The sequence below is a fragment of the Podarcis filfolensis genome (assembly GCF_964270895.1).
Source record: "Podarcis filfolensis genome assembly, chromosome: 2".
Taxonomy (NCBI): Eukaryota; Metazoa; Chordata; class Lepidosauria; order Squamata; family Lacertidae; genus Podarcis; species Podarcis filfolensis.
The window spans coordinates 2,444,375-2,470,285 of NC_139605.1; the positions used below are offsets into that span (position 1 = coordinate 2,444,375).

Here is a 25,911-nt window from a genome sequence, read left to right on the forward strand (position 1 = left end):
ATGACTGTAACTAGGAAAAGCCAGATTGTAAAGATGGGAGCCTGGCCTGGTTTGGAAAAGGAAAGTGGGAGAGACCCCCTTATGCAGGGATCAACCAGCTTTTGGGGCGTGGGTGTGGGCCAGGAGGAGCTTGGAGCCTTTGGGGCTTTTGGACTTGGAGGATTTGTGAAACAAGATTTGGAATACTTTGTGGGCCCTAGCTTCAACTATGGAAATCTGGCGGACTGGTTAAGAAGGAATCTAAGCATCGTTGGGTTGGAGCTCCCCCGAGATCTGTTTTTTAGTATCAAAGATTATCAAGAAGATCGGCAGAAGGGACGTCAAGAAGGGTTAAGAGCCTCGGATATAAGATCTGCAGGTTGATGGACTGTTGGAGGTTGATGGAACTGACGGCAGGGGCCGAGACCAGGGAAGGGAGACGGCGGGAAAAAGATTGGGAATTTAAAGTGTATATGTGGAGATTTTTTTTCTTTTCTTTTTTTTTTTAAAAAAAAAATTTTTAATGAGAGATGGAAAAATCGTGGAATGAAAATTTTATGACCCTAGGGGAAATGTCTTAAGAGATCAAGTTCAAATATATTAGTTTTAATGAGAAATAAGATTAAATAAAGTAAAAATGGATGGTTAATTGGTGAAAGAAGAGAATGTAAAATTGCAGTATATTAGGATGGATTATTAGGATAGAAACAAAGATGAAGGATTTGCTGAAATATTTAATTGAACTGGAATACATAGAGGGTGTGTGTGAGGAGGTCAAGGAAATAAGCTAAAGAAAGAAAGTTAGGTAAAGGTTTGATTTGTTCTTTTTTCCCGATTGTATCTGTTTTTCTTTTTCTTTTTCTTTTTCTCTTTAATTTATTTTTATTTTTTATTTTTTAATTATTTTTTGATGTGACTTGTTTTTATGTACTGATTGTGTTTTATTTTTTGTCTCTCTTTGTAACCTTTAAAACTTGAATAAACATCATATATATATATATATATATATATATATATATATATACACATGGGGCTACCCTTGAAGGTGACTCGGAAACTACAACTAATCCACAATGCGGCAGCTAGACTAGTTGACTGGGAGTGGCCGCCGAGACCATATAGCATTGATCCTAAAGGATCTTCAGAGGCTCTCAGTACATTTCTGAGCACAATTCAAAGTGTTGGTGCTGACCTTTAAAGCCCTAACTGGCCTCTGCCATGTATACCTGAAGGAACGTCTACACCCAATCATTCTGCCTGGACACTGAGGTCCCCCTTTGAGGGCCTTTTGCTGGTTCCCTCACTGCAACAAGTGAAGTTACAGGGAACCAAGGCAGAGAAGAAGAGAAGAGTTTGGATTTGATACCCCGTTTTATCACTACCCTAAGGAGTCTCAAAGCGGCTAACATTCTCCTTTCCCTTCCTCCCCCACAACAAACACTGTGAGGTGAGTGGGGCTGAGAGACTTCAGAGAAGTGTGACTAACCCAAGGTCACCCAGCAGCTGCATGTGGAGGAGCGGAGACGCGAACCCGGTTCCCCAGATTATGAATCTACTGAGAGAGCCTTCTCAGTAGTGGCACCCCCCCCCCCAAGATGTCAAGAAGATAAAGAACAACATAACTTTTAGAAGACATCTGAAGGCAACCCTGTATTGGGAAGTTTTTAATGTTTGGTGTTTGATTATGTTTTGATATGTGCTGTAATCCACCCAGAGTGGCTGGAGAAATAAATAATAAATTATTCTTATTCTTATTCTTATTATTAGATTCCCATAGGATCTTTTACCAATATCTCTTATGTAGCTAGTTTAATATCATTTCCCCCCTAATTTAGCTAATTTCATTTTGTATTTTAACAATTCAGTTTGCAACGTCTTAAGCAGCTTATGAAATCCTGCTATGGATACCCTGGTTATCTCCTGCTTGGACTACTACAATGTGACTCATGTGGGAAACCCTTGAAGTTGACTCAAAAATTACAACTAATTTAGCTAATTTCATTGTGTACTTTAACAACTCAGTTTGCAACTTCTTAAGCAGCTTATGAAATCCTGCTATGGGTAATGAGCAGTTTTACTCCAGTTGAGATTCTGACTGGGACTTCCAACTGTACAATTTTATGATATCCGTGGAGCTAAGGATGAAATGCCATGTTTAGTTTTTTCTTGTCAGGTGCTCCCTCATGTTCAGATCAGGCCTCAATATAATAATGTAGCATTTGGGAATGAAGATGCAGCCCAGGAGCCCAGCACTGGAGGCCAAGATAGAGAAGATCTGCACGGCTACCATGAATTTCCCCTTAGTGCTCAGGTAGGTGGGCACAAAGGACACCCAAACACTGCAGAAGACCAGCATGCTGAAGGTGATCAGCTTGGCTTCATTGAAGGCCCCAGGTAGATTCCTTGCTAAGAAAGCCATTGTGAAGCAGATGGCAGCCAGGAAGCCCATGTAGCCAAGAGAACTGTAAAACATGGCAACAGAGCCTTCGTTGCATTGGACAATGATCTCTCCAAGCTGGGAGCTGAGGTCAAAGTCTGGGAATGGAGGAGAGATCCCCAGCCAGATGGTGCAGATGAGAACTTGCACACTGGAGCAGGAAATGACAATGGAGTGGGCCAAACTCTTCCCCAGCCATCTCCTCACCTTGTTCCCTGGCTTAGTGGCTAGGAAGGCCAGGACCACAGTGATGGTTTTTGCCAAGACAGAAGAGACAGCAACTGAAAAGATGAGGCTGAAGGCTGTTTGTCGGAGAAGGCAGGTCACTTTCCTTGGCCTCCCAATGAAGAGGGAGGAGGACAAAAAGGAGAGCAGTAGAGAGATGAGGAGGATGTAGGAGAGGTCCCGGTTGTTGGCTTTGATTATTGGGGTTTCTTTGTATTTAAGGAAGATTCCTAAGACAAAGCCTGTGGTTAAGGATAAGGAGAGAGCAAGTGAAACCAGGAGGCTCCCCAAACATTCTTCATAGGACAGGAAGGTCAATGATTTGGGGACACATTGTTGTCTATCCTCATTTGGATGCTGATCTTCTGGACATTTGTTGCATTCATCAGTATCTGCATAGAGGAAAACACACTTCAGTACCCTAACTTCAGTTACACACCTGAAATTTGCTGACATCACTATTGCATTTGGTGATAGACATTTTGGCAGCAGCACCCATTTTGCTATTATTCCCCTCGAAAAATTAATATCTAGTGCCAAGGCCAGAAATAATTATAGACCCCTCGATTAGACAACTGTGGGTTAAATGGAGCAATAGGCTGACTCAGTATCAAGGCAGCTTCCTGTCATGTTTGAATATTGAGAAGCAGATGTGTTAAGCCCCAACTTTATTTATAATATATTGAAGCTAGAATAATAATTTATAAAATCATGTATTGCATTAGAATTCTATGATTCTTCCAAGGAACTCAGAGGAGTATTATTGTGTGGCACTGCCTCCATTCCTGAACTACTGGAGATCTCTCAGAAATAGTCAGGTGGTCTCTCTGGCCCTAGTGCTGACTGACTCCATGGCGGAACAACAACCCTCTAAAGGTGACAGGTTTGGTGAACCCAATACACCTTGGCTCTCTTGCCCACTTTTCTCTCACTCATCAAGATTTTCCCCAGGAGAAGATTACCTGACATGTACTCCCTGCAATATTGGAAGTGATCTTTGAATTCCTTTGAATACTAGTTGCTGGAGATCACATGGGGGTTGGAGGGCTGTTCTTTCTATGCAACAAGGCCTTTCTTATATCTTCAATTTTTCTTACGAGTTGCTTTTTATTAATGGATAGATTTGGAAGAAAGTTCCACCTATCCATCAATAAAACTGTACAGGTGATGTAGTAGAAGTCGAAACCATAAGACAAAATTCTGTAGAGGAGCTAACATAATTAAATCCTGAAAAATTCTACAAGTCTCAACAGATGGGCAAATTAAGTTTCCTGGTGCTGTGGGGACATTAAAAAGGTAAAGGGACCCCTGACCTTTACAGGCTGGCAATAGGTGGACCCTCCTTGAAGAGGGCATTTCATTCATGGGGTGACATTTTCAGTGCTATTTTCTAGAAAAAGAGGTGCCTGTCAGGGAATGGTCTGAATCAGAGGATTGGGGAATGCATTCTCAGGCAGGTCAGCTCCTCTCTGAAGAGGGAGAGACACAGACACTGGGCAGATTAGACCAGAGTTACCTAGCTACAAGATAATGGAAAGAGAACAGAAGGGAGGGAACAGCGAGCAAGGAAGTCATAGGAGAGTGTGGGGGACCCTCCCTCCCCACAAACTAGGAAGTCCAGATGTATTAGAGAACAAAGGATGCAGAGAGCAGGAGGAACTTCCCGTTGGTGCCAGGATGTCGTGGGGGGGTTTAGAAGGGGAAGGATTTAGAGTAGCCAACTCCTCTCCTTATGCGGATCTTTGCTTGCAACCAGATGACTGAATAAAAAGAGTATAAATTATAAACTGCTCATTAATTCTTGTCTGTAAAATTACCAAGGGGAGAGGAGGACTGTCCACGCCTGACAGTGCCAGAACTCATCAATGCCTCCATTGTTCTCTTAGAATGCCAATGGTACCCACCTGACAGGTGACAGAGCTGGCCATTACTAGCGTCTTGGTTGGACTGGCTCAAATATTTGCCCCATCCTCCCATCAAAGGCCATTTTCTCTGAGATCCTCTCCTACCTTCCTGAGTGGAGATGGTCCCTTCAGAGCAGGGAGAACAATCATAGCAGCAGGGCGGCTTCCCTTCCTGAACTTTTCTGGAATATCCAGGGAGACAGCTTTCTGTGCATCTTGATTGAGGCACGGTCTAGGCATGAAGAGAAAATTGAGCATTAAGGAGAAAGTGAAAGGTGAATTTATACCTTTGGACATAGATAATAGAATTTTGGAAGGATCGCGGAGAGGAGATATTTGTTTACGATAACCTCAGGTGACCCCAGACCATATTTTGGACAGTTAAATTTTCCGTGTTTTTTTGCAGAGCTGCATGGCAGAGACACCTTTTTCGAGCCTGGCATAAACCATCGTATGAAGATCAGCAATAAAACAAGTCGTCCATCTGTTGCCATCACATCTGCCAATGGAGTCATTGGTGTTGCTTCCAAAGACCACCTAATTTGGTGTCCAGTTTGCTTGTGTGCCATGTCTCTATGCCCAAACAAATGTGGAATACCTTACTATACTCCAGCTTTACCCAAGCTGTTGCTCTTCTGATATCTTTGCACAATGCTGGCTGGAGTGCACGTGAGTTGTAGTCCACAATATTTGGAGGGCACCAAGTTGGGGAAATGTGTTTGGAAAATCTCCTATTTACATTGAAATTTTATACAAGTTTCCTGAAGAGCTGGTTCCATTAAACTCAGTGGGACTTAGCTCCAGAGAAGTGCCCACAAGTTTGCAGTCAAAGCCTCATATGTACTATTCAAAATGTTATTAGAGCATAGCTGATGACATAGTTAATAAAATGACAGATCCAATCTTTCCTACCTTCTTAAATAGCTTGGGCCACACAATTGCTTCTGGGTTAATGGTGAACTTCAGATTTGAGGACTTGAGTCTCTCTATTCTCCCAATTTTCACTCTATCATGAGAGTTATTAGGAAACAGCACCCAATTCACAATATCGAAGTCAATGGCCAGTGCCCCATTCTCATCCAGGTACTGTCCATCAGCTGAAGTATTAGAGTAGAACTGGACTTCTTTCAAGAAACGATGAAGCTAGAATGACAGAGGAAAATCCAGCAATGAGTAAGCAGGGCTGAATTATGCAACATGGTTTCATGTTCTCTCTGCATCCTGATCTTCTCTGAATAAGAACCACTGTATTTCTCATTTGGAACCATCTGACTGTTCTACATTATTAGACACCCTCAATCAACTTCAAAAATTTTGGGGGTGACGAAAATCAACATTATTACATATATTAGGAAAGGTTGATTTGGAGGGATAAAATGGGAGCCACTGAAGCAGGGTCTCAGATTATGAAATCAGGGTCTGAGAGATGGTTCTTAAGGTATTTTGGTCCTCAGCCATTTAAGGCTTTATAGGTCAAAGTTGGACTTTGATAGATAATTTATTACGGTCAAAGACCAGCTCACATAACACAATAAAAACAGCATTCATAAAGATAAAATATACAATTAGAGCAGATTGCAGCAATAGTTCATAAGTTAAAATTGAGATATATACATACACCTGTACAACTGAGATTTGGGCTACCATAAAAATTGACCCTGAGGAGCCCCAAAGGGCGACTCCAGCTTTTCGCTAGTAAGCTATTTTATTCTAGAGCAGCGGTTCTCAACCTGTGGGTCCCCAGATGTTGTTGGACTACAACTCCCATCATCCCTGAGCTCTGGCCTTGCTAGCTAGGGGTGATGGGAGTTGTAGTTCAACAACATCTGGGGACCCACAGGTTGAGAAAGGCTGTTCTAGAGGATGATCTGTGCCTACAAATCTGGGCGCAGAATCTGGCTACCAGCCAGGTCGTCACATGATCTTTGCCTAAGAGGAGAAAATTAGGTTTAGACTTGTCTGAAAGATCAGCGAGCCTCTTCAGCAAAGGATCAATGGTGTCAATCTCAGCATAAAAAGGACATCTAAAAAATACATGTTCAGGGCTTCCTATTTCCCCTAATGGGCAGGCGCAAAGTCTCTGTGTATACAGGACTCTTCTATAGGAGCCTTCCAGAACCGGTGAGGGCAAGGCCAAGCTTCTAGCAAGAGTGAAAGCCCTTCTTGCATTTCTGGATGCGAGGAAATAGAGATATGTTGCTGGAGCGGCTACGTATCTCCCGTTTTCTATGATTTTATAATCGGGGACCCTTGTACAGTCCTGTTGTCTCTCTGTGCCCATGATTCTTTGCCGAACCACGGATCTAGCTTGGCCCAGGCCCATAGTTATGAGGGTTTGGTGGGCAAGGCCCAGTTTCTGAAGAGTGTTTAAGACTGCTGTCTGCCAAAGTTCGACTTTGACTTGGGTCTGGAAAATTATTGGCAGCCAGTGTGGTTGGACCAGGATCGGTGTAATATACTCAAACAGTGTTGTCCCAGTGAACAACATGATGGTTGAAGTCTGAATCTTCTGAAGATTCTGAATTGTCTTCAGAGGCAGCCCTACGTATAACACAGAAGTGTGATTTTAACTGGAAGACAAAAGCTTTCAAGAGTACTACTAATGACAGTTTAATATGGTAGTGTCTAATCCTAAGTGTTTTTGTTACATTTTGTAAAAAGTAATTCCTGATATTCATATTAGATTAAGGTTACCAGATTTTTTTTCAAAGAATCTGGGGACAGTTTTTTTGGAAAAGAGAAAAAAAGTTATTTTAAAAAGTTATTATAATAACTTTTAAAAGTTATAATAATAATAAGTTATTATAATAATAATAATAATAATTAAGAAGTAATATCCTCTCTTCTGTGGTCTCCTCTGTTGCACGGCCTTCCTCTGTGCCCCAGCCTCCTCTCTTGGAGCACTAGCCACCGTGGAGTAGGCTCAGGTCAGGCCTGGGCTCAGCCACGTGTCCTTGCCCTCCCAGTGCTCTCCTATCTCTTCTCCTCAGCTGCAGCAGCACCGCAACAAAGTCGGGGCTCCCCTCTTCTTTCTCCTTCCTCTTTCTCTCTCTTCCTTCTCCTTCTCCTCTCCTCCTTCTCCCTATGTCGGCTCTGGGATTTTCCTGGCCCCAGAGCACCACTGGGCAGTTGACCGTGTGGACAGGTGCTCTAGCTCCCATCTCGATTTGGGTCGTGGGTGGGGTCAGCAGTTCCCCCAGTTGACACCCCAGGCATCCTGTTGCCCCTCAGCAGTGGCAGCAGCAGCGGCAGCAGCCTGGAGCCAGCATGGTAGCGCAGTTGGCACCGGCTGGCTTCAGGAGCTGCTGGCTGCCGTGGTGCCATTTTGCCTCGCCAGAAGTCCCCATATAATGTGTCTTGTGCCACTGAACCAATCACGCAACATTCATTCCCTACTAATAAATCTACAACACTTAAAATATAAATCTGGGAACATTAAATGAAATCCGGGTACATTTCGGGGACAGATTTGTAAATCCGGGGAGTGTCCCGGGGAAACGGGAACATCTGGTAACCATATATTAGATCTAGATTCTACATGTTTAGACCTTTCATGGATTCCCAAACTATGCAGTGTAGGAGGCTGCTAAGAAGTAGACAACTGTTGAATCAGAGCATTGGTCCAACAAGCTCCACTTCTGAATCAATGTGGTGGGGCCTTTGAAATCAGTCTATAAGTTGCTGCCTGCAAATCATTGGATGATACTTCTGTCTGCAGGAATATAGCCTGAATCTGTGGGCTAGACCTGCCGTACAGTGATGGGCCAATTCTGTTGTGCTCCATCTGTAACTCACGTAGAATTCCTTTCCCCTGGAAACCTGGATGGGAGAAACTCCAATTGACTTCTGCCAGCAGGTGAAAACAATGTCAATGGCCAGTCAGTCAGTGTAGACAATACTAACCAGTGTTCTGACACAGTTCAAGACAGATTCAGATGATCCTATCATGGTGATTCCACAGCAGGGACAATGAATTGCATTTTGCAAAAGGAAAAGAACTTACCTGCCATGGCTGTAGCTTTTGAAGTTCCCAACTGCCTCCACCCACAATCAACATCCTCTTTGACCTGGATGAATATGCAGCATTTAAGGCCTGAGCCACAGCTTGGATACTCAGGTAGTTCACATAGCTGTCTTGGGACTGGATTCTTTCAATCTCTTCCTGGGGCAGCATCTTCCCATTATCCTTCTCTCTGCATTTGATCATACCCCTCACCGACAACGCATGCTTTGAATATGAACAATCAAATGTTTCTTCTGAATACCGTTGACTAGCCAAGGACATTGGCCCATAGTAGTCCTTCTTCATCCTTTTTTTCGTCTTCATTACAAAGGACAAAGAGCCATGAGCATATTGGAAGCAGTGAATATCACATAGGAAAATTTTGTTCTGAAGACCTGTGGTTACCCAAACTTTCCCCACAGTTTGTATCCTTTCCAGTAAGGACTGTACCTCTATGATGATAAAAACTCCACTTTGAGAATCTGCAAAGTAAACAAATACATTGACTTGTCTCCACATGGCAGGTGGTTCATGGGGTATCCATAGCCAAGTATCTTGTAGTATTCTTTGTGTGAAGGCAACACATATTTCCTGTTTGTTCATCAGAGGTGTAAAAGTACTCAGGAACCTTTCTCCACTGTCATTGTCTGGAGCAAAGAGGCCAACCCACGTCCACCTGAAATGCAGGAGGAGTTGAACCATGCCTTGGTGCTGCGTTTCTTGGTTTGGGACCATTTGGTAGACAAAAGGGGACTGGAATTTATCAGTAGGAAGAAAGCCATAACTGAGCTGGTGAGGAAAGGGAAAGAGATTGATGGCTTGTGTTTCAGGACTAAGACTGGATACTTCTATGTGAAATATGATGATAGATTTAGTGCAAACCTCACCATTTTTTGGAAGTAAAACAATATTATTATTAGTATTTAAAAATAAGCAATTATTATACTGATTAATTGTATTTTAGTGTTTTGTTGGAAGCCACCCAGAGTGGCTGGGGAAACCCAGCCAGATGGGCGGGGTATAAATAATAAATTATTATTATTATTATTATTATTATTATTATTATTATTATTGGCAAAATTCTCTATGCAGTTAAAAAAGAATCAATAAAGATGGTAAAACTCTATAATCAAACATCAATTAAAAGGCCTGTTGTAAAGAAAGGAAAGGAAAGGAGGGGGGAAGGGGAAAAAGAGAAAGGATTTGCGTAGACCCTAGAAAGACAGTAGGAAAGGGGCCTGTCTGTTCTCAACTGCAAGGGAGTTCCATAATTCTTCATACCCTCCAACATCTCGGTGAAGAAAAGGCTAAGGAGTAAACACCGCACAGGGGAGGGGGGGGAACTTTTCTTTTTTTGTCTTATGTGAGTACCTAATAACGCCCCCCCCCCAGAAAAGAATCGTTGCAATTACTGATCACAAGCAGGAGGATTAAGAAATGTGTGGAATTAAATTGCTAATCAAAGACATGGCTGGTGGGAAGATCGGGAAGGAATGAAAGTTCTGTGTGACGCAGCAACAAAAAGAGATTTATTACGGCAGGCCTGCCTACAGGAGGACGAGGGGGAGGAGGACCATGGCTTGTTACTATATCGGAATGTGAGTTGGACCTGGCAGGGCCCTCTGAGAAAATTGATGAGAGACAGGCAGGCCTGTGGAAATCAACGGACAGACTGTGGGAAGGTTTTGTACGGAGCTGTGGAAATGGCGGCTGGTTTTTTTTTTGTTTGTTTTTTATGATATGGCTCTTGGAGGAGTGTAAAATCCACACAGGATATAACAACGTTTGTTTTCAACCCACTTGTGGAGACTATCAGAGATCACAAAGAAAGGAATATATGATAACAACAAGAAGATGAGGAAAACAACAAAGAGAAGGTACATTAAAGCAGCAGCAAGAGAGATGTTTGGATCCCTTTCGGAGCACGAAGTATGGGTACCCCCAACAAAAATTTAAAAATTTGGCTGTGTAATTTGGAACTAATGTGATTTGGAATTAATGTGATGTGATTGGCGTGTTAATAAAAAATTATTTTAAAAAAAGGAGTAAACACTGCACAAATCTAAGTCAGCTGAGTGGTGCTTTGTTTGCCTCCTTCCAGAAAATCCTGCAGCCAAGCTTGTGCCAAATGCATTGTTCTTCTTTCCTTTGGAGCACAGCAGTGAGGCTGAGAGGGAGGTCGTCTGGGCAGCCCTGGACCTCCGTACCCACTGCCTAGGCTTGTGCACTGTGGAGGTCACTTTGATACTACTTACACAGTGGTTTGACTTCATCCCAGAGACACACTCCATTGTCTTTCAAGACAGACAGATGCCAACAACAACCAGGAGGTTAATGTTGCCAGGTGTGTTTCACTTGGGCCAACTGATTACCTGTGGGATCTTGTAGATTTCTAACATGCTTGCAATGTGTGTGGAGATGTCAAAGTCACTTTTTTCAAGAACAGCTAGCAGCCTTTTTTGCTTCCCACAGCTGTAGTTTGGAATGTTGATTTTCCCACCAGCAAGCAGGTCTGTCATGGAGTCAGAAGTCAGTCTTCCCTCAGAATAGCTGTCATAGATGCTGTAGCCCAGAGTGATGTTGGGTAAGAGACTGGGGTTATGATTAATATCCCGAACAGCAAGGGAGAAGGAAATAGCGTGTGGGTTCTTCTTATCCACCCAGCTGCAAAAAAAAGTGTGTCACACAGTCATCCTTAATTCAGTGAAAATGAACGTCACATTATTTTTTGTATTAATCAAAGCAACTAGGAAAATAGGTGAGGAAGTAGAGCAAAATGAGACAGAGGTCTACCTGTACCTGTGCCTGCAGTATCTTTGCAAGGGAGGCGCATGGAGGGAAGATCAGAACACAAATCAGCCTCATTTCTGGTGACCTATCAAAAGTTTCTTGAGCCACATTGACCCCCAGGCTGCATTGCAAGTGACTAAGCACAGCAGACATTTACCATTTCCAGTTGCATAGATTTTGTTGTGCATGGGGGAAATAATTGTGTTCCCATTTTATTTACTACAGAAAACCTGCAACTGAAACACATCCCACAACACTTCCTACCTTTTAGAAAACAAGTTATGCTTTGGAGAGCAGTACATGTCAAAACTACTACTAATTACATAAAATACATTATAAAATGCTTTGAAACATGGCTTTCCCACAACTGAACAGACACATAGAACTCTTTAAATAAATGAATGAATAAAATTAAATGAATTTTTTTCAAGAATATCAGAAAACAACTGTATCACAGTAACTAGAAGGTAGGTGGGAAGCAGAAATACATCAATGCATCATTACTTACATCTCTTTTCTGCTGATGGGGGTGTTGGAAAAGGTGAAAGGAGGTTGATCATTAAAGAGTGCTGTAATGTCAGAAATAAACATCATGTAAATAGATTTCTGACTTATTTTCTATCCCCTGCGGAAGCAGGAGGAGGGGGTTGTGCATTTTACCCACTCTTGGGGAAATGTCGCCTATCAAAATCTCCCTGGTCTGTCTGGGTGTCAGCCAGAGGAGGTTACTGGTAAGCAAGCTCCGAGGACAGTGAGAGAGGCCAGCCTCTGTGGAGGGGGCTTGCAAACCAACAAGTGGTAGCAGGAGTGCCTGGCGTGCTTGTCCAGGGGGACACGAAGAGTCGGACACGACAAAACAACAACACATGTCAAAACTACTGGACTTCCGGGTTAGCACCATCGGCAAATGACGGATTCCCTCTGACTCTGAGGGACCAGCTCTGTGGAAATCGGGTCTGCACCGCTACGGCGAAGCGGGGACCCTTCAAGAATCACAGGCGGGTGAAGCCTGTGAGCGTGGGACTCGGCGGGCACCTTTTGCGCCCCCCCAAACTGCAAGGGAACCCACTTACGGGCTCCGGAGCGTAAAGGGGTGAGTGGTGTGGTGCTGTGAGTCGACTGCTCTTTTCACGGAGCGAAGCCACACAGCCATTGCCGGAGAGCGCTGACTTTTTCCTGGACAATTTGGCTACAAAAAGTAACTACCCGTGAGTAGGGGAAACTGGATTTACTGAAAAGGGAGGGGGGAAAGGCTTAATTGGATACCGAAGCGGGGAGGCTTAAACAGGAAGTCCGCCTTCCGCTTTTTGTAAATAGATCAAAGCAAAGAGACTTTAAGCTAAAGCTTTTGGGATTTCGTCTGGAAAGGACTGATTTCTGACACGATAAAGTTTTGAACCCCCTTCCTAGGAAGCAGGGAAGGAGGGGGGACGTTTTTGGGACTGTACATACCTGCAGAGAGAAGGAAAGAACTTAAAATCCACTACTCAAACTTGGGAACGGTCTGCCAGCTGACAGGGACTGTCTGTGTTTTAACTGCTAACAGAAGGCTTGCAAATAGCAAGAGAGATACATTGCGACTAGGCACCTTTTTTTTGTTTGCAAGAAAGAGAGAAAGTAATTGGAAAGTAACAAAAAAGTAACAAAAATTGGAACTGTTTATTCTTCTCGGATGGAGTTTTAAAGGGTTGTTTCTTTCTTGGACTGTTGTAACTGTTTCCACCTAGAGGGAGCTTTAGAAATTGCTACAAGGGGAACTTTCCACTGGTAAACAGAAACAGTGCAGCTGGGTGACCTTGGCTCTTCTATTGTTAAAGTGTTATGGCAGATGGGAAAGAAAAAGTAGATGCGCCACTTTCAGAAAGAACAACAAGGTCTGGGAAGACCTTGGGGCAGCGAAGGCAATCAGTTGCTGGTCTTACTACCCTATCTGTGACGGTACCAACGCAACCGAAGTCTAGTGGAATGTCTTCAGAAGATGTTTTAGCGAACGCATTGGCAAAGATCAATGAATCTCTGGTGCAACTCAGCACGAGGGTTGAGGAGACAAATAAGAGGGTCGAAGAGACAAAAACGATTGTAGATGAGACCAAAGTGAAGGTTGATACTGCAACTACTAAAATTGACCTAAACACTGAAACTTTAAACAGTTTGGGACAAAAAGTGAATACTAATACAGAATCTATTCAGAAATTGTTACAGGAATCCACTTTGACCCGACAGACTGCAGATGAAGCTAAGGAGAAAGCTGTTGCTGCGGAATTCAAGGTAACACAATTGGCAACAGAGAAGGTTCCAGACCTACAGAAACAAATTGAAGACCACAAATTGACGCTTATGATTGAATTGAAGGAAAAACAGACAAATTTAAGGATTAGAGCTGTACCTGAATTGGAGGAGGGCACCCTGATAGACTTTTTGATACAGGAATTTGCAGAGTTCTGGAAGGCGGATTTGAAACAAGAGGAATTTAAAATCGTGAGGGCCTTCAGACTATGAAAAGGAGGAAAGAAGATTAAAATAAGGGATTGTCTGATTACCCTCCGATCCAAAGAAGAGAGAGATAAAATTTTGGGGTTACACTTCCAGAATCCTTTGATAATTCTGCAATCAAGAGTGGAAATTTTTAAAGATATACCGAAACATCTTTTGGATCTAGATCCAATTTTGGAGATTTGGTTGCCCTCCTGAGAAGGAACAAAATTGTCTTCAGTTGGGAATTTCCCCAAGGCCTATCTTTTGGCTATAAAGGAAGAAAGATAAAAATAAGATCAGTTGAGGAAAAAGACAAGTTTTTGGGAAACCACGGAGAAGATCTGCAGAAAGAACTTGGAAAAGAGCCAGGAGTTTTGGACAAGAGCTCACCAAAAAGAGGGAAACCGGCACCACTGACTGAGATAGACAAAGTACTGGGCGCAGGTGGAGGAACAACAGAATAATCACATCATGACACTGCAAGTACTAAGCTGGAATGTGAATGGACTGAACTCCCCGGAAAGAAGACGGAGAGTCTTTCATTTATTAAAAAAAGAGCAATTGGATTTGATTTGTTTACAAGGAACACATGTGACAAGGCTACATCGGAAGATTCTGAGTAATAAAAAATTAGGCCAGGAATTTGTTTCATCAGATAAAGTCAAGAAAAGAGGAGTGGTACTTTATGCAAATGAGAGCCTGTCACCGAAATTCTTATTTAAAGATGACCAAGGAAGATTTGTTGCAATTGAAATTCAATCACAAGGAGAGAAGTTTTTGATAGTAGGTGTTTATGCACCAAATGAGGGGAAATCAGAATTTTTCAAGAAGTTGCATGAAATCCTGCTGGATTATTTGGACTATAATATGATCTTGATGGGAGATATGAACGGAGTGGTGTCTACAAATATGGATACGGCCCAGAGACAGGTGGTCACAAATAATGGCAGATTACCAAAGACGTTTTTTGATATGGTTGACAATATGGACCTTGTTGATATTTGGAGAACTAAGAACCCCTTGGGAAGAGAAGGAACGTTCTTTTCTGAAGCCAAAATGACATGGACAAGAATTGACCAAATTTGGATAACTAGGGGGCTGGCCCTGAAGACCAAAAAAGTGGAAATTTGCCCTAAAACTTGCTCCGATCACAATGCGGTGAAGATGGAAATGAAATTAACACCACTCGGTTCCTCTAGATGGAGGATGAATGTCACCTTGTTTAGGAATGAAGGAGTGATTAAGAAGGCCCAAAAAACCTTGAGAGACTATTTTGAGATAAATATGAATACTATGGTTGAAAAAAGAATAATATGGGACGCAAGTAAAGCAGTAATGAGAGGGTTTCTGATTCAACAGAATGCTATTAAAAGGAGGGCTCAAAATGAAAAAAAGGATAAAATTCTGGAGAAAATAAAGGAAGGAGAAAAGAGACTGAGAGCAAAACCAAAATCACAGGAGATTCTGAAAGAGATAAAGTTATATCAAGTACAATACATGAAATTGATGAATCAGGAAATAGAATGGAAGATTAAACAGATGAGACAAAAGACATTTGAATCGGCTAACAAATGTGGGAAACTGTTGGCTTGGCAAATGAAAAAAAGACAAAAACTTAACACAATTACCAATTTGGAAGTGGAGGGAAAAAATATACAGAATCCTGTGGAGATTAGGAAGTGCTTCCAGAAATATTTTAAACAGCTATACACACAGGAGACCCAGAAGGAAATGGATATTGAAGCAGAAATACATCAATGCTTCATTACTTACATCTGTAATCTGCTGATGGGGATGCTGGAAAAGGTGAAAGGAGGTTGATCATTAAAGAGCCTTGGAGATGTGACACCACCAATGAGGTGGTCTGCTAGCCAGTAAAAATTTGCAGGCAATATTTGCTCCTTGATCTGCTTCAGTGGGCAATTTCCCCTCAGCTGCATCCCATTGGTTGCAAGAGGCAGCAGCAGAAGAAGTGTTATCATTCTGGGTTTACCTGCTATGCTTTCCTTGTAGCTGTTCCACCCAACACTAGCTGCTGGTATTAATAAGCCCCAAGTTCTTGCAAATCAGAGATTGCAGTGAATTGACAAATACAGGGAGGTGTCCAGCTCTGGTCTCAGAGCTGAAGGGTGGTGGTTCAGAGGTGGAGCATCTATTTTGCACCAAGGTGGTGAGAGGGTGGAATCTCTGCTCCCTGTTCCAGGCAGGGCTGAGGATGTCCCCTTCCTGGAAAGCCAGTCAGCCTAATTGTCACATCTAGAAGGCAGCATCACACAGATGTAGCTTCCCACTTCACCTGCTCTGTGTCTTGGCCCCCAGGATCTTGTGGCATGATATATATTTTATACATTCAACCTTCCAGGCAGAGTGGAATAAAAAATGTCCGCTGTCCTTAATTGTGATATTTATCTTATTGGTCCCAAAGGCAATATTCAAGTGGTGGGGTGGGGGCTACTTGGACTCAGGCAAGAATAAAAATAGATTACTGTGATTCTGGCAATTGTAAAGGGAAGAAAGATCTCCCCTGACACTTGATAGGAGCAGGTGCAGAGCAGGAGAAAACATGTTTACTCAATAGGCTGCCATGGATCATCAAGGGTAAAGGTGACATTGGCAGAACCTGACTGACATGAAAAGAGCCCTGAGGTTGGATCAGGCCAAAGGCCCACAAAATCCAGCATCCTGTTCTCACAATGGCCAACCAGGTGACACAAAGAGAAGCCCACAAGCTGGAGATGAGAGCAGAACTCTCCCTACATTCTATCTTCCTACCTCCAACAGAGGAGTGGTAGCAAGAGGAGGTCAACTATGATGATCAAGGGTCTAGAAACCAAGCCTTATGAGGAATGGTTGAAGGAGCTCCATATGTCTAGCCTGGGAAAGAGGAGACTGAGAGGAGATAGCTTGTTTTCTTTTTCTTTCCTTTTTTTAAAAAAATAATAATTTATGCATTTCATATTTATACAATTCATTAATTTTGAGCAAGCTTGTTTTCTCCTGGAAAGTAGGACTCAACCCATCGCAACGCCTGAACACAGAGGTCCCCTTCTGAGGGCCTTCCGGTGGTTCCCTCCCTCAGGGAACCAGGCAGAAGGCCTTCTGAGTTGTGGCGCCCTCCCTGTGGAACCTCCCCCCTTCACATGACAAGGATATAAAGAACTACTACATAACTTTTAGAAGACAATCCTACATTGGGCAGCCCTGTATTGGGAAGTTTTTAATGTTTAATTTTTATTATGTTTAATATATGCTGTAAGCCACCCAGAATGGGTAGAGAAATAAATTATTATTGTTGTTGTTTTGCTGTTGTTGTTGTTGTTGTTATTCCCATAAGACCTTTTACCTATATCCCTTACATAGTCACTTTCTTCCTAATTCAGCTAAGATTTTTTTTGTACTTTAGCAATTCAGTTTGCAACTTCTTAAGCAACTTCTGAAATCCTGCTATGGGTCATGAGCAGTTTAACTCCAGTTGAGATTCTGACTGGGACTTTCAGCTGTACAATTTTATAATACCCCTAGAACTTGTTGGAAAACTTGCCCCCTCGGGAGAGGCTGGCCCCTCTCCCAGGCTCCCGGGGCTTGTCTCCAGTGACCTACCCTAGCTGGCATCACGGCAGTCCAGGAAGGTATTGATAGGCGACATCTCCCAGCGTGGAAGATGCACACCCCCTTTTCCCTTGCGTACCAGCAGGAGAAAGAAGATAGCCAGAAAGTCTATTACATTTCTACAGTTTATTTCTGACTTTACAGCTGTACAAAAACGTGTCCGATCAGTTCATTCTCCTCCGAGCAACAGTGAGAGACTTCCTTCACACACGCAACAGGAAGGTCTCATATTACACACAGAACAAATCCCTGTGAACCGCCCTATGAACTGCCTGGTACATCCTTTCCCAGGACTAGCCACATCATGTGATGTAAACATCGAGCTGCTTGATTGCAGCTGCGTAGTACTCATATTCCAACACAGCTAAGGGTCAAACGTCATGTTTAGTTTTTTCTTGTCAGGTGCTCCCTCATGTTCAGATCAGGCCTCAATATAATAATGTAGCATTTGGGAATGAAGATGCAGCCCAGGAGCCCAGCACTGGAGGCCAAGATAGAGAAGATCTGAACGGCTACCATGAATTTTCCCTTGGTGCTCAGGTAGGTGGGCACAAAGGACACCCAAACACTGCAGAAGACCAGCATGCTGAAGGTGATCAGCTTGGCTTCATTGAAGGCCCCAGGCAGATTCCTTGCTAGGAAAGCCACTGTGAAGCAGATGGCAGCCAGGAAGCCCATGTAGCCGAGGGCACTGTAAAACATGGCAACAGAGCCTTCGTTGCATTGGACAATGATCTCTCCAAGTTGGGAGCTGAGGTCAAAGTCTGGGAACGGAGGAGAGATCCCCAGCCAGATGCTGCATATGAGAACTTGCACACTGGAGCAGGAAATGACAATGGAGTGGGCAAAACTCTTCCCCAGCCATCTCCTCACCCTGTTCCCTGGCTTAGTGGCCAGGAAAGCCAGAACCACAGTGATGGTTTTGGCCAAGACAGAAGAGACAGCAACTGAGAAGATGATGCAGAAGGCTGTTTGTCGGAGAAGGCAGGTCACGTTCCTTGGCTTTCCAATGAAGAGTAAGGAGGACAAAAAGGAGAGCAATAGAGAGATGAGGAGGATGTAGGAGAGGTCCCAGTTGTTGGCTTTGACTATTGGAGTTTCTTTGTATTTAGTGAAGATTCCTAACACAAAACCTGTGGTTAAGGATAAGGAGAGAGCAAGGGAAGCCAGGAGGCTCCCCAGACTTTCTTCATAGGACAGGAAGGTTATTACTTTGGGGACACATTGATCTCGGTCGTCATTTGGATGCTGATCTTCTGGACATTTGGTGCATTCATCAGCATCTGCATAGAGAAAAACACACTTCAGTATACTAACATCAGTCACAAACCTACAATGGTCTGAATGCTGTCAAGCTGCTCGCACAGGATTTTCAAAAAGGTCCACACTGTTCTTTGAAGTGCTGGCAATCAAGGCTTTAAAGCATGAAATCAGCTGGCATCACTATTGCATCTGGTGATTGACAGCTTGGCAGCAGCACCCAACTGCTATTTTTCACCTAGAAAATTTAGATCTAGTGCAAAGGCCAGAAAAAATTCTGGACCCGGGATTAGACAACCGTGGGTTAAATGGATAAATAGGTTGACTGATAAAGGCAGCTTGTCATGTTCGAATATTGAGAAGCAGAGGTGTTAAGCCTAAACTTATTTTATAATATATTGACGCTAGAATTATAATTTCTAAAATCACATATTGCATTAGAATTCTATGATTCCTCCAAGGAACTCGGAGGAGTATTATTGTGTAGCACTGCCTCCATTCCTGAACTGCTGGGACCTCTCAGAAATCGTCAGGTGGTCTCTCTGGCCCTAGTGCTTCCTGACTCCATGACAAGACAACAACCCTCCTGAGGCCACAGCTTTGGTGAACCCAATACACCTTGGTCCTCTTGCCCACTTTTCCATTGCTTTTATTATATTCTTGAGGTTTCTGGCAATAGGTGAACCCTCCCTGAAGAGGACATTTTATTCATGGGGTAACATTTCCTGTGCTATTTTCTATAAAAAGAGGTGCCAGAACCCACCATCAATGCCTCCATTGTTCTCTTGGAATGCCAATGGTCCCCACCTGACAGATGACAGAACTAGCCATTACTAACATCATGTTTGCAGTGGCTCAAATATTTGCCCCATCCTCCCATCAAAGGCCATTTTCTCTGAGTTCCTCTCCTACCTTCCTGAGTGGAGATGGTCCCTTCAGAGCAGGGAGAACAATCATAGCAGCAGGGCGGCTTCCCTTCCTGAACTTTTCTGGAATATCCAGGGAGACAGCTTTCTGTGCATCTTGAACAAGGCACGGTCTAGGCATGAAGAGAAAACTGAGCACTAAGGAGAAAGTGATAGGTGTATTTATGCCTTGGGACACAGATAACAGAATTTTGGAAGGATCCCGGAGAAGACATATTTGCTTCAGATAACCTCAAGTGACCCCAGTCCCTATTTTCGGGGAGCTACATTTTTCTTTGTTTTTTGCAGAGCTGCATGGCAGAGACACCTTTTTGGTGCTTCTACTTCCCCACCCCCACCACCTTGACATTGATATCTCATAGTTAGCAACAAACAGGAGCATGGCATAAACCATCATATGAACATCAGCAATAAAACAAGTCCTCCATTTGTTACCATCACATCTTCTACCGGGTTGACCACTTCTAAGATAAGAACGGATTGGCTGATGTTTTGCTCCAAAAACTAAATAGAGTCCTTGATGTTGCTTCTAAAGACTGCACCTAGTGTAGAATTTGGTGCCCAGTTTGCTTGTGTGGCATGTCTCTATGCCCAAACAAATGTGGAATGCCTAACTATACTCCAGCCTTACCCAACCTGGTGCCCCTCAGCTATTGTTGCACAATGCTGGCTGGGGTGCATGGGAGTTGTAGTCCACAATATTTGGAGGGCACCAAGTTGGGGAAATGTGTTCTGCTCTGCTTTGGAAAGTCTCCTATTTACTTTGACATTTTATACATGTTTACTCAAGAGCAGGGTCCATTAAACTCAGTGGAACTTAGCTCTAGGAAAGCTCCCACAAGATTGCAGACGAAGCCTCATATGCACTATTCAAAATGTTATTAGAGCATAGCAGATGTCATTGTTAATAAAATGACAGATCCAATTTTTCCTACCTTCTTAAATAGCTTGGGCCACACAATTGCTTCTGGGTTAATGGTGAACTTCAGATTTGAGGACTTTTGTCTCTCTATTCTCCCAATTTTCACTCTATCATGAGACTTATTAGGAAACAGCACCCAATTCTCAATATCGAAGTCAATGGCCAGTGCCCCATTCGCATCCAAGTACTGCCCATCAGCTGAAGTATTAGAGTAGAACTGGACTTCTTTCAAGAAACTATGAAGCTAGAATGACAGAGGAAAATCCAGCAATGAGTAAGCAGGGCTGAATTATGCAACATGGTTTCATGTTCTCTCTACATCCTAATCTTCTTTGAATAAGAACCAGCATTATTATATATAGGGAAAGGTTGGAGGGACAGATCAGTTGCTAGACCATAAGGCTTTTACTCTGAGGGTCATGAGTTTGAGCCCTGTGTTGGGCAAAATATTCCTGCATTGCAGAGGGTTGGACTAGATAACCCTCATGATACCTCCCAACTCTACAATTCTATGATTCTAAGATGTTTGGGGAAATATGTAAAACATGATGAACTTGGCTTTATTGAAGGAAAAACAGTAAGTTCTATGAAGGATGAAGTCATCTTTCTGCAGCACGATGAAACTGTAAAGAAGGCTATTGAGTGGTAGACTGGGAATCAAATAATGTATGGATATGTAAGGAAAATGAGAATATAATATCACAAATACATGATAAAACACGCGCACACACCCCAGCAACCAATAACTATCCTTCCCCATCCCCTCACACAAACACATTAAAAAGTGGTAGACAAGGGCCAGGTTGAAGAGGAACAGTTTTGCCTGGCACCAAAAGCTGTATAGTGAAGGTGCCAGCCAAACTTCCCTGAGGAGAACATCCCACGAATGGGGAGTCACTGCAGAGAAGGCCCGATCTTGTGTTGCCACCCTCTGGAGCTCTTGAGCAGGAGGCACACAAAGAAGGCTCTCAGATGATGACCTCAGGATCAGAGTAGGTTTATATGGAGAGAGGTGGTCCTTGAGGTATTGTGGTACTCAACCATTTAAGGCTTTATAGGTCAAAGCCAGAACTTTGAATTGGGTCTGGAAACTAACTGGCAGCAAATGTGGTTGGATTAGAATCGGTGTAATATGCTCAAAGTGTTGTCCCAGGGCGCAACATGACTACTGAATTTTGAATCTTCTGATGCTTCTGAACTGTTTTCAGAGGCAACCCTATGTATAATGCAGATGTGTGGCTTTAATTGGAAGACAAAAGCTTGCAAGCGTATTGCTGTCTAATGATAGTCTAATATGGCAGGGTCTAGTCCTAGTATCTCTATTACATTTTGTAAAAAGTCATCCTCAATATTCATATTAGATCTAGATTCTACATGTTTAGACCTTTTGTGGATTACCAAACTATGCAGTGTAGGAGGGTGCTAAGAAGTAGATAATTGTTGAATTGTCCAACGAGCTCCACTTCTATCTCTATGTGGTAGGGCCTTTGAAGTCAGTCTATAAGTTGTTGTCTGCAAATTATTGGATGATACTTCTGTCTTCAGGAATATAGCACTGAATCTTGACCTGCCATACAGTGATGGGCCAATTCTGTTGTGCTCCGTCTGTAATTCGTGTAGAATTCCTTTCCTGGGAACCTGGATGGGAGAAACTCTGGTGGATTTCTGCCAGCAGGTGAAAACAATGTCAACGGCCAGTCAGTCAATGTAGACAATACTAACCAGTGTTCTGACACAGTTAAAGACAGATTCTGATGATCCTATCATGGTGATTCCAGAGCAGGGACAATGAATTCCAGTTTGCAAAAGGTAAAGGACATACCTGCCATGGCTGTAGCTTTTGAAGTACCAAACTGCCTCCACCTACAATTGACATCCTCCTTGACCTGGATGAATATGCAGCATTTAAAGCTTGAGCCACAGTTTGGATATTCAAGTAATTCACATAGCTGTCTTGGGACAGGATTCTATCAATCTCTTCCTGGGGCAGCATCTTCACGTTATCCTTCTCTCTGCATTTGGTCATACCCCTCACAGAGAAGGCATGCTTGGAATAAGAACAATCAAATGCTTCTTCTGAATAGCGTTGACTAGCCAAGGCCATTGACCTATAGTAGCCCTTTCTCATCCTTTTTTTGGTCTTCATTACAAAGGACAAAGAGCCATGGGTATACCGGAAGCAGTCAATATCACATAACAACATTTTGTTCTGAAGAAGTGTGGTTATCCAGACTTTTCCCCCACTTTGTATCCTTTCAAGTAAGGTCTGAACCTCTATGATTGTGTAAAGACCACTTTGAGAGTCTGCAAAGTAAACAAATACATTGACTTGTCTCCACAGGGCAGGTGGTTCATGGGGTATCCATAGCCAAGTTTTTTGTAGTACTCTTTGTGTGAAGGCAACACAAATTTCCCTTTTGTTCATTAGAGGTGTCAAGGTACTCAGGAAGCTTTCCCCATTGTCATTGCCTGGAGCAAAGAGGCCGACCCACGTCCACCTGAAATGCAGGAGGAGTTGGACCATGCCTTGGTACTGCGTTTCTTGGTTTGGGACCATTTGGTAGACAAAAGGGGACTGGAATTTATCAGTAGGAAGAAAGCCATAACTGAGCTATTGATGAAAGGAAAAGAGATTGATGGCTTGTGTTTCAGGATTAAGACTGGATACTTCTATGTGAAATATGATGATAGATTTAGTGCAAACCTCACAATTATTTGGAAGTAAAATAATTTTTTTTACAAAAATTAAACAATTATTATACTGATTAATGTCAAAATTCTCCATGCAGTTAATAAAGATTCATTAAAAACCAATCAAGATGGGAAAACTCTATAATCAAACTACGGCAAGAAAAGAAAAAGAAAGAAAAGAAAAAGAAAAGTTTTGAGTAGGCCCTAGAAAGACAGTAGGAAAAGGGCCTGTCTGTCCTCAACTGCAAGGGAGTTCCATAACCCTTCATACCCTCCAACATCTGGGAGAAGAAAAGGCTAAGGAGTAAACCCTGCACAAATCCTGCACCAGCTGAGTGGTGCTTTGTTTGCCTCCTTCCAGCAACTCCTGCAGCCAAGCTTGTGCCAAATGTATTGCTCTGCTTTCCTTTGGACCACAGCAGTGAGGCTGAGAGGGAGGTCTTGTCGTCTGGGCAGCCCAGGACCTCCGTACCCACTGTCCAGGCTTGGCACTGTGGAGGTCACTTAGATACTGCTAACACAGTGGTTTCACTTCCTTCCAGAGACACACGCCATTGTCTTTCAAGACAGACAGATGGTAAGAAAAACAATCAGGTGGCTAATGTTGCCAGATGTGTTTCACTTGGACCCATTGATTACCTGTGGGATCTTGTAGATGCCCAACATGCTTGCAATGTGTGTGGAGACGTCAAAGTCACTCTTTTCAAGAACAGCTAGCAGGCTTTTCTGTTTCCCACAACTGTAGTTTGGAATATTGATTTTCCCACCTGCAAGAAGGTCTGTTATGGAGTCAGAAGTCAGTCTTCCCTCAGAATAGGTATCATAGATGCTGTAGCCGAGGGTAATGTTGGGCAAGGTGCTGGGGTTATGATTAATATCCCGAACAGCAAGGGAGAAGGAAATAACGTGTGAGTTTTTCTTATCCACCCAGCTGCAAAAAAAAAAGTGTGTAACAGAGTCATCCTCAATTCAGTGAAAATGAAAGTCACATTATTTTTTGCATTAATCAAAGCAACTAGGAAAAGAGTCAAGGAAGTAAATCAAAGGGAGACAGAGGTCTGCCTGTGTCTACAGTATTTTTGTAAGGGAGGAGCATGGAGGGAAGATCAGAACACAAATCAGCCTCATTTCTGGTGACCTACCAAAACTCCCTTGAGCCACATTGACCCCCAGGCTGCATTGCAAGTGATTAAGCACAGTGGACATTTATGATTTGCAGTTGCATAGATTTTGTTGTGCATGGGGGGGGGGAATTGGGTTCCCATTTTATTTATGACAGAAAACCTGCAACTCAAAAACATCCCAAAACATTTCCTACCCTTTAGAAAACAAGTTATGCTTTGGAGGGCAGTACATGTCAAAACTACCAGCTAGCAGCATAAGTTTGACCAAACTGCGGGAGGCAGTGGAAGATCTCAGTATATGGAAACATCACAGCTGCAGACAGCTAGATTGTTGACATCACATGATGTGCCTATCTGTGGGAAAGAAGAATTTCCCAGGAAGTTCACAGGCTGGAAAAGTCTCTGTGAAGAGTGTAATTTGAAACCTTCCGTTTGCGCATGCTCAGGAAGTTTGTCAGACTTGCTAGAAGAACTGAACTGAAAGGACGTGTTTTTCTCTAGTGCTGTAATGTCAGAAATAAACATCATGTAAATAGATTTCTGACTTATTTTCTTTCCCCTGCAGAAGCAGGAGGAGGGGGTTGTGCATTTTACCCACTCTTGGGAAAATGTCGCCTATCAAAATCTCCCTGGTCTGTCTGGGTGTCAGCCAGAGGAGGTTACTGGTAAGCAAGCTCCGAGGACAGTGAGAGGGGCCAGCCTCTATGGAGGGGGCTTGCAAACCAACAAGTGGTAGCAGGAGTGCCTGGCGTGCTTGTCCAGGGGGACACGAAGAGTCGGACACGACAAAACAACAACACATGTCAAAACTACTACTAATTACTTAAAATTCATTATAAAAAGTTTGAAACATGGCTTTTTACTAAACGAACAGACACAAAGAACTCTTTAAAAGAATGAATGAAATGAAATGAACATTTTCAAGTATATCGGGAAACAAGTTTATCACAGGAAATGGAGAGTAGATAGGAAGCAGAAATACATCAATGCTTCATTACTTACATCTGTAATCTGCTGATGGGGATGCTGGAAAAGGTGAAAGGAGGTTGATCAGTAAAGAGCCTTGGAGATGTGACACCACCAATGAGGTGGTCTGCTAGCCAGTAAAAATTTGCAGGCAATATTTGCTCCTTGATCTGCTTCAGTGGGCATTTTTCCCTCAGCTGCATCCCATTGGTAGCAAGAGGCAGCAGCAGAAGCAGTGTTATCATTCTGGGTCTACCTGCTACAATTTCCTTGTACAGTGGTACCTCTGGTTGTGAACGGGATCCTTTCCAGAGCCCCATTTGCAACATGAGCAGAATGCAACCCGCATCTGTGCGTCTGTGCTGCGAGGGTTGCGATTTGCCACTTCTGCGCATACGCATGACATAATTTTGAGCGCCTGCATATGCACGAGCAGCAAAACCCAGAAGTAACTTTTTCTGGTATTTCTGGGTCACCGCGGGACGCAACTTGAAAACACTCAACCTGAGGTATGACTGTAGCTGTTCCACCCAGCACTAGCTGCTGTTCATAATAATCTCCAAATTCTTGCAAATCAGAGATTGCAGTGAATCTACAAAT

General features: G+C 43.0%; 2 protein-coding genes across 2 annotated transcripts; both read right to left on the reverse strand.

Moving 5' to 3' along the window:
- Nucleotides 1-2,119: 2,119 nt before the first annotated feature.
- On the reverse strand, nucleotides 2,120-12,491 carry LOC310758157 (vomeronasal type-2 receptor 26-like; the record flags this gene model as incomplete). Its single annotated transcript, XM_083604087.1, has 6 exons — nucleotides 2,120-3,033; nucleotides 4,651-4,777; nucleotides 5,458-5,688; nucleotides 8,549-9,337; nucleotides 10,921-11,212; nucleotides 12,412-12,491. 6 exons carry the CDS (start codon nucleotides 12,489-12,491, stop codon nucleotides 2,135-2,137), a joined length of 2,418 nt encoding a protein of 805 aa, XP_083460213.1. The 3' UTR covers nucleotides 2,120-2,134.
- A 5,299-nt stretch (nucleotides 12,492-17,790) lies between these two features.
- LOC310758158 (vomeronasal type-2 receptor 26-like) lies at nucleotides 17,791-25,556 on the reverse strand (the record flags this gene model as incomplete). The annotated part of the gene is made up of 6 exons (XM_083604088.1): nucleotides 17,791-18,705; nucleotides 19,595-19,721; nucleotides 20,544-20,774; nucleotides 22,353-23,141; nucleotides 23,861-24,152; nucleotides 25,348-25,556. 6 exons carry the CDS (start codon nucleotides 25,554-25,556, stop codon nucleotides 17,807-17,809), a joined length of 2,547 nt encoding a protein of 848 aa, XP_083460214.1. The 3' UTR covers nucleotides 17,791-17,806.
- Between the last annotated feature and the right edge of the window lie 355 nt (nucleotides 25,557-25,911).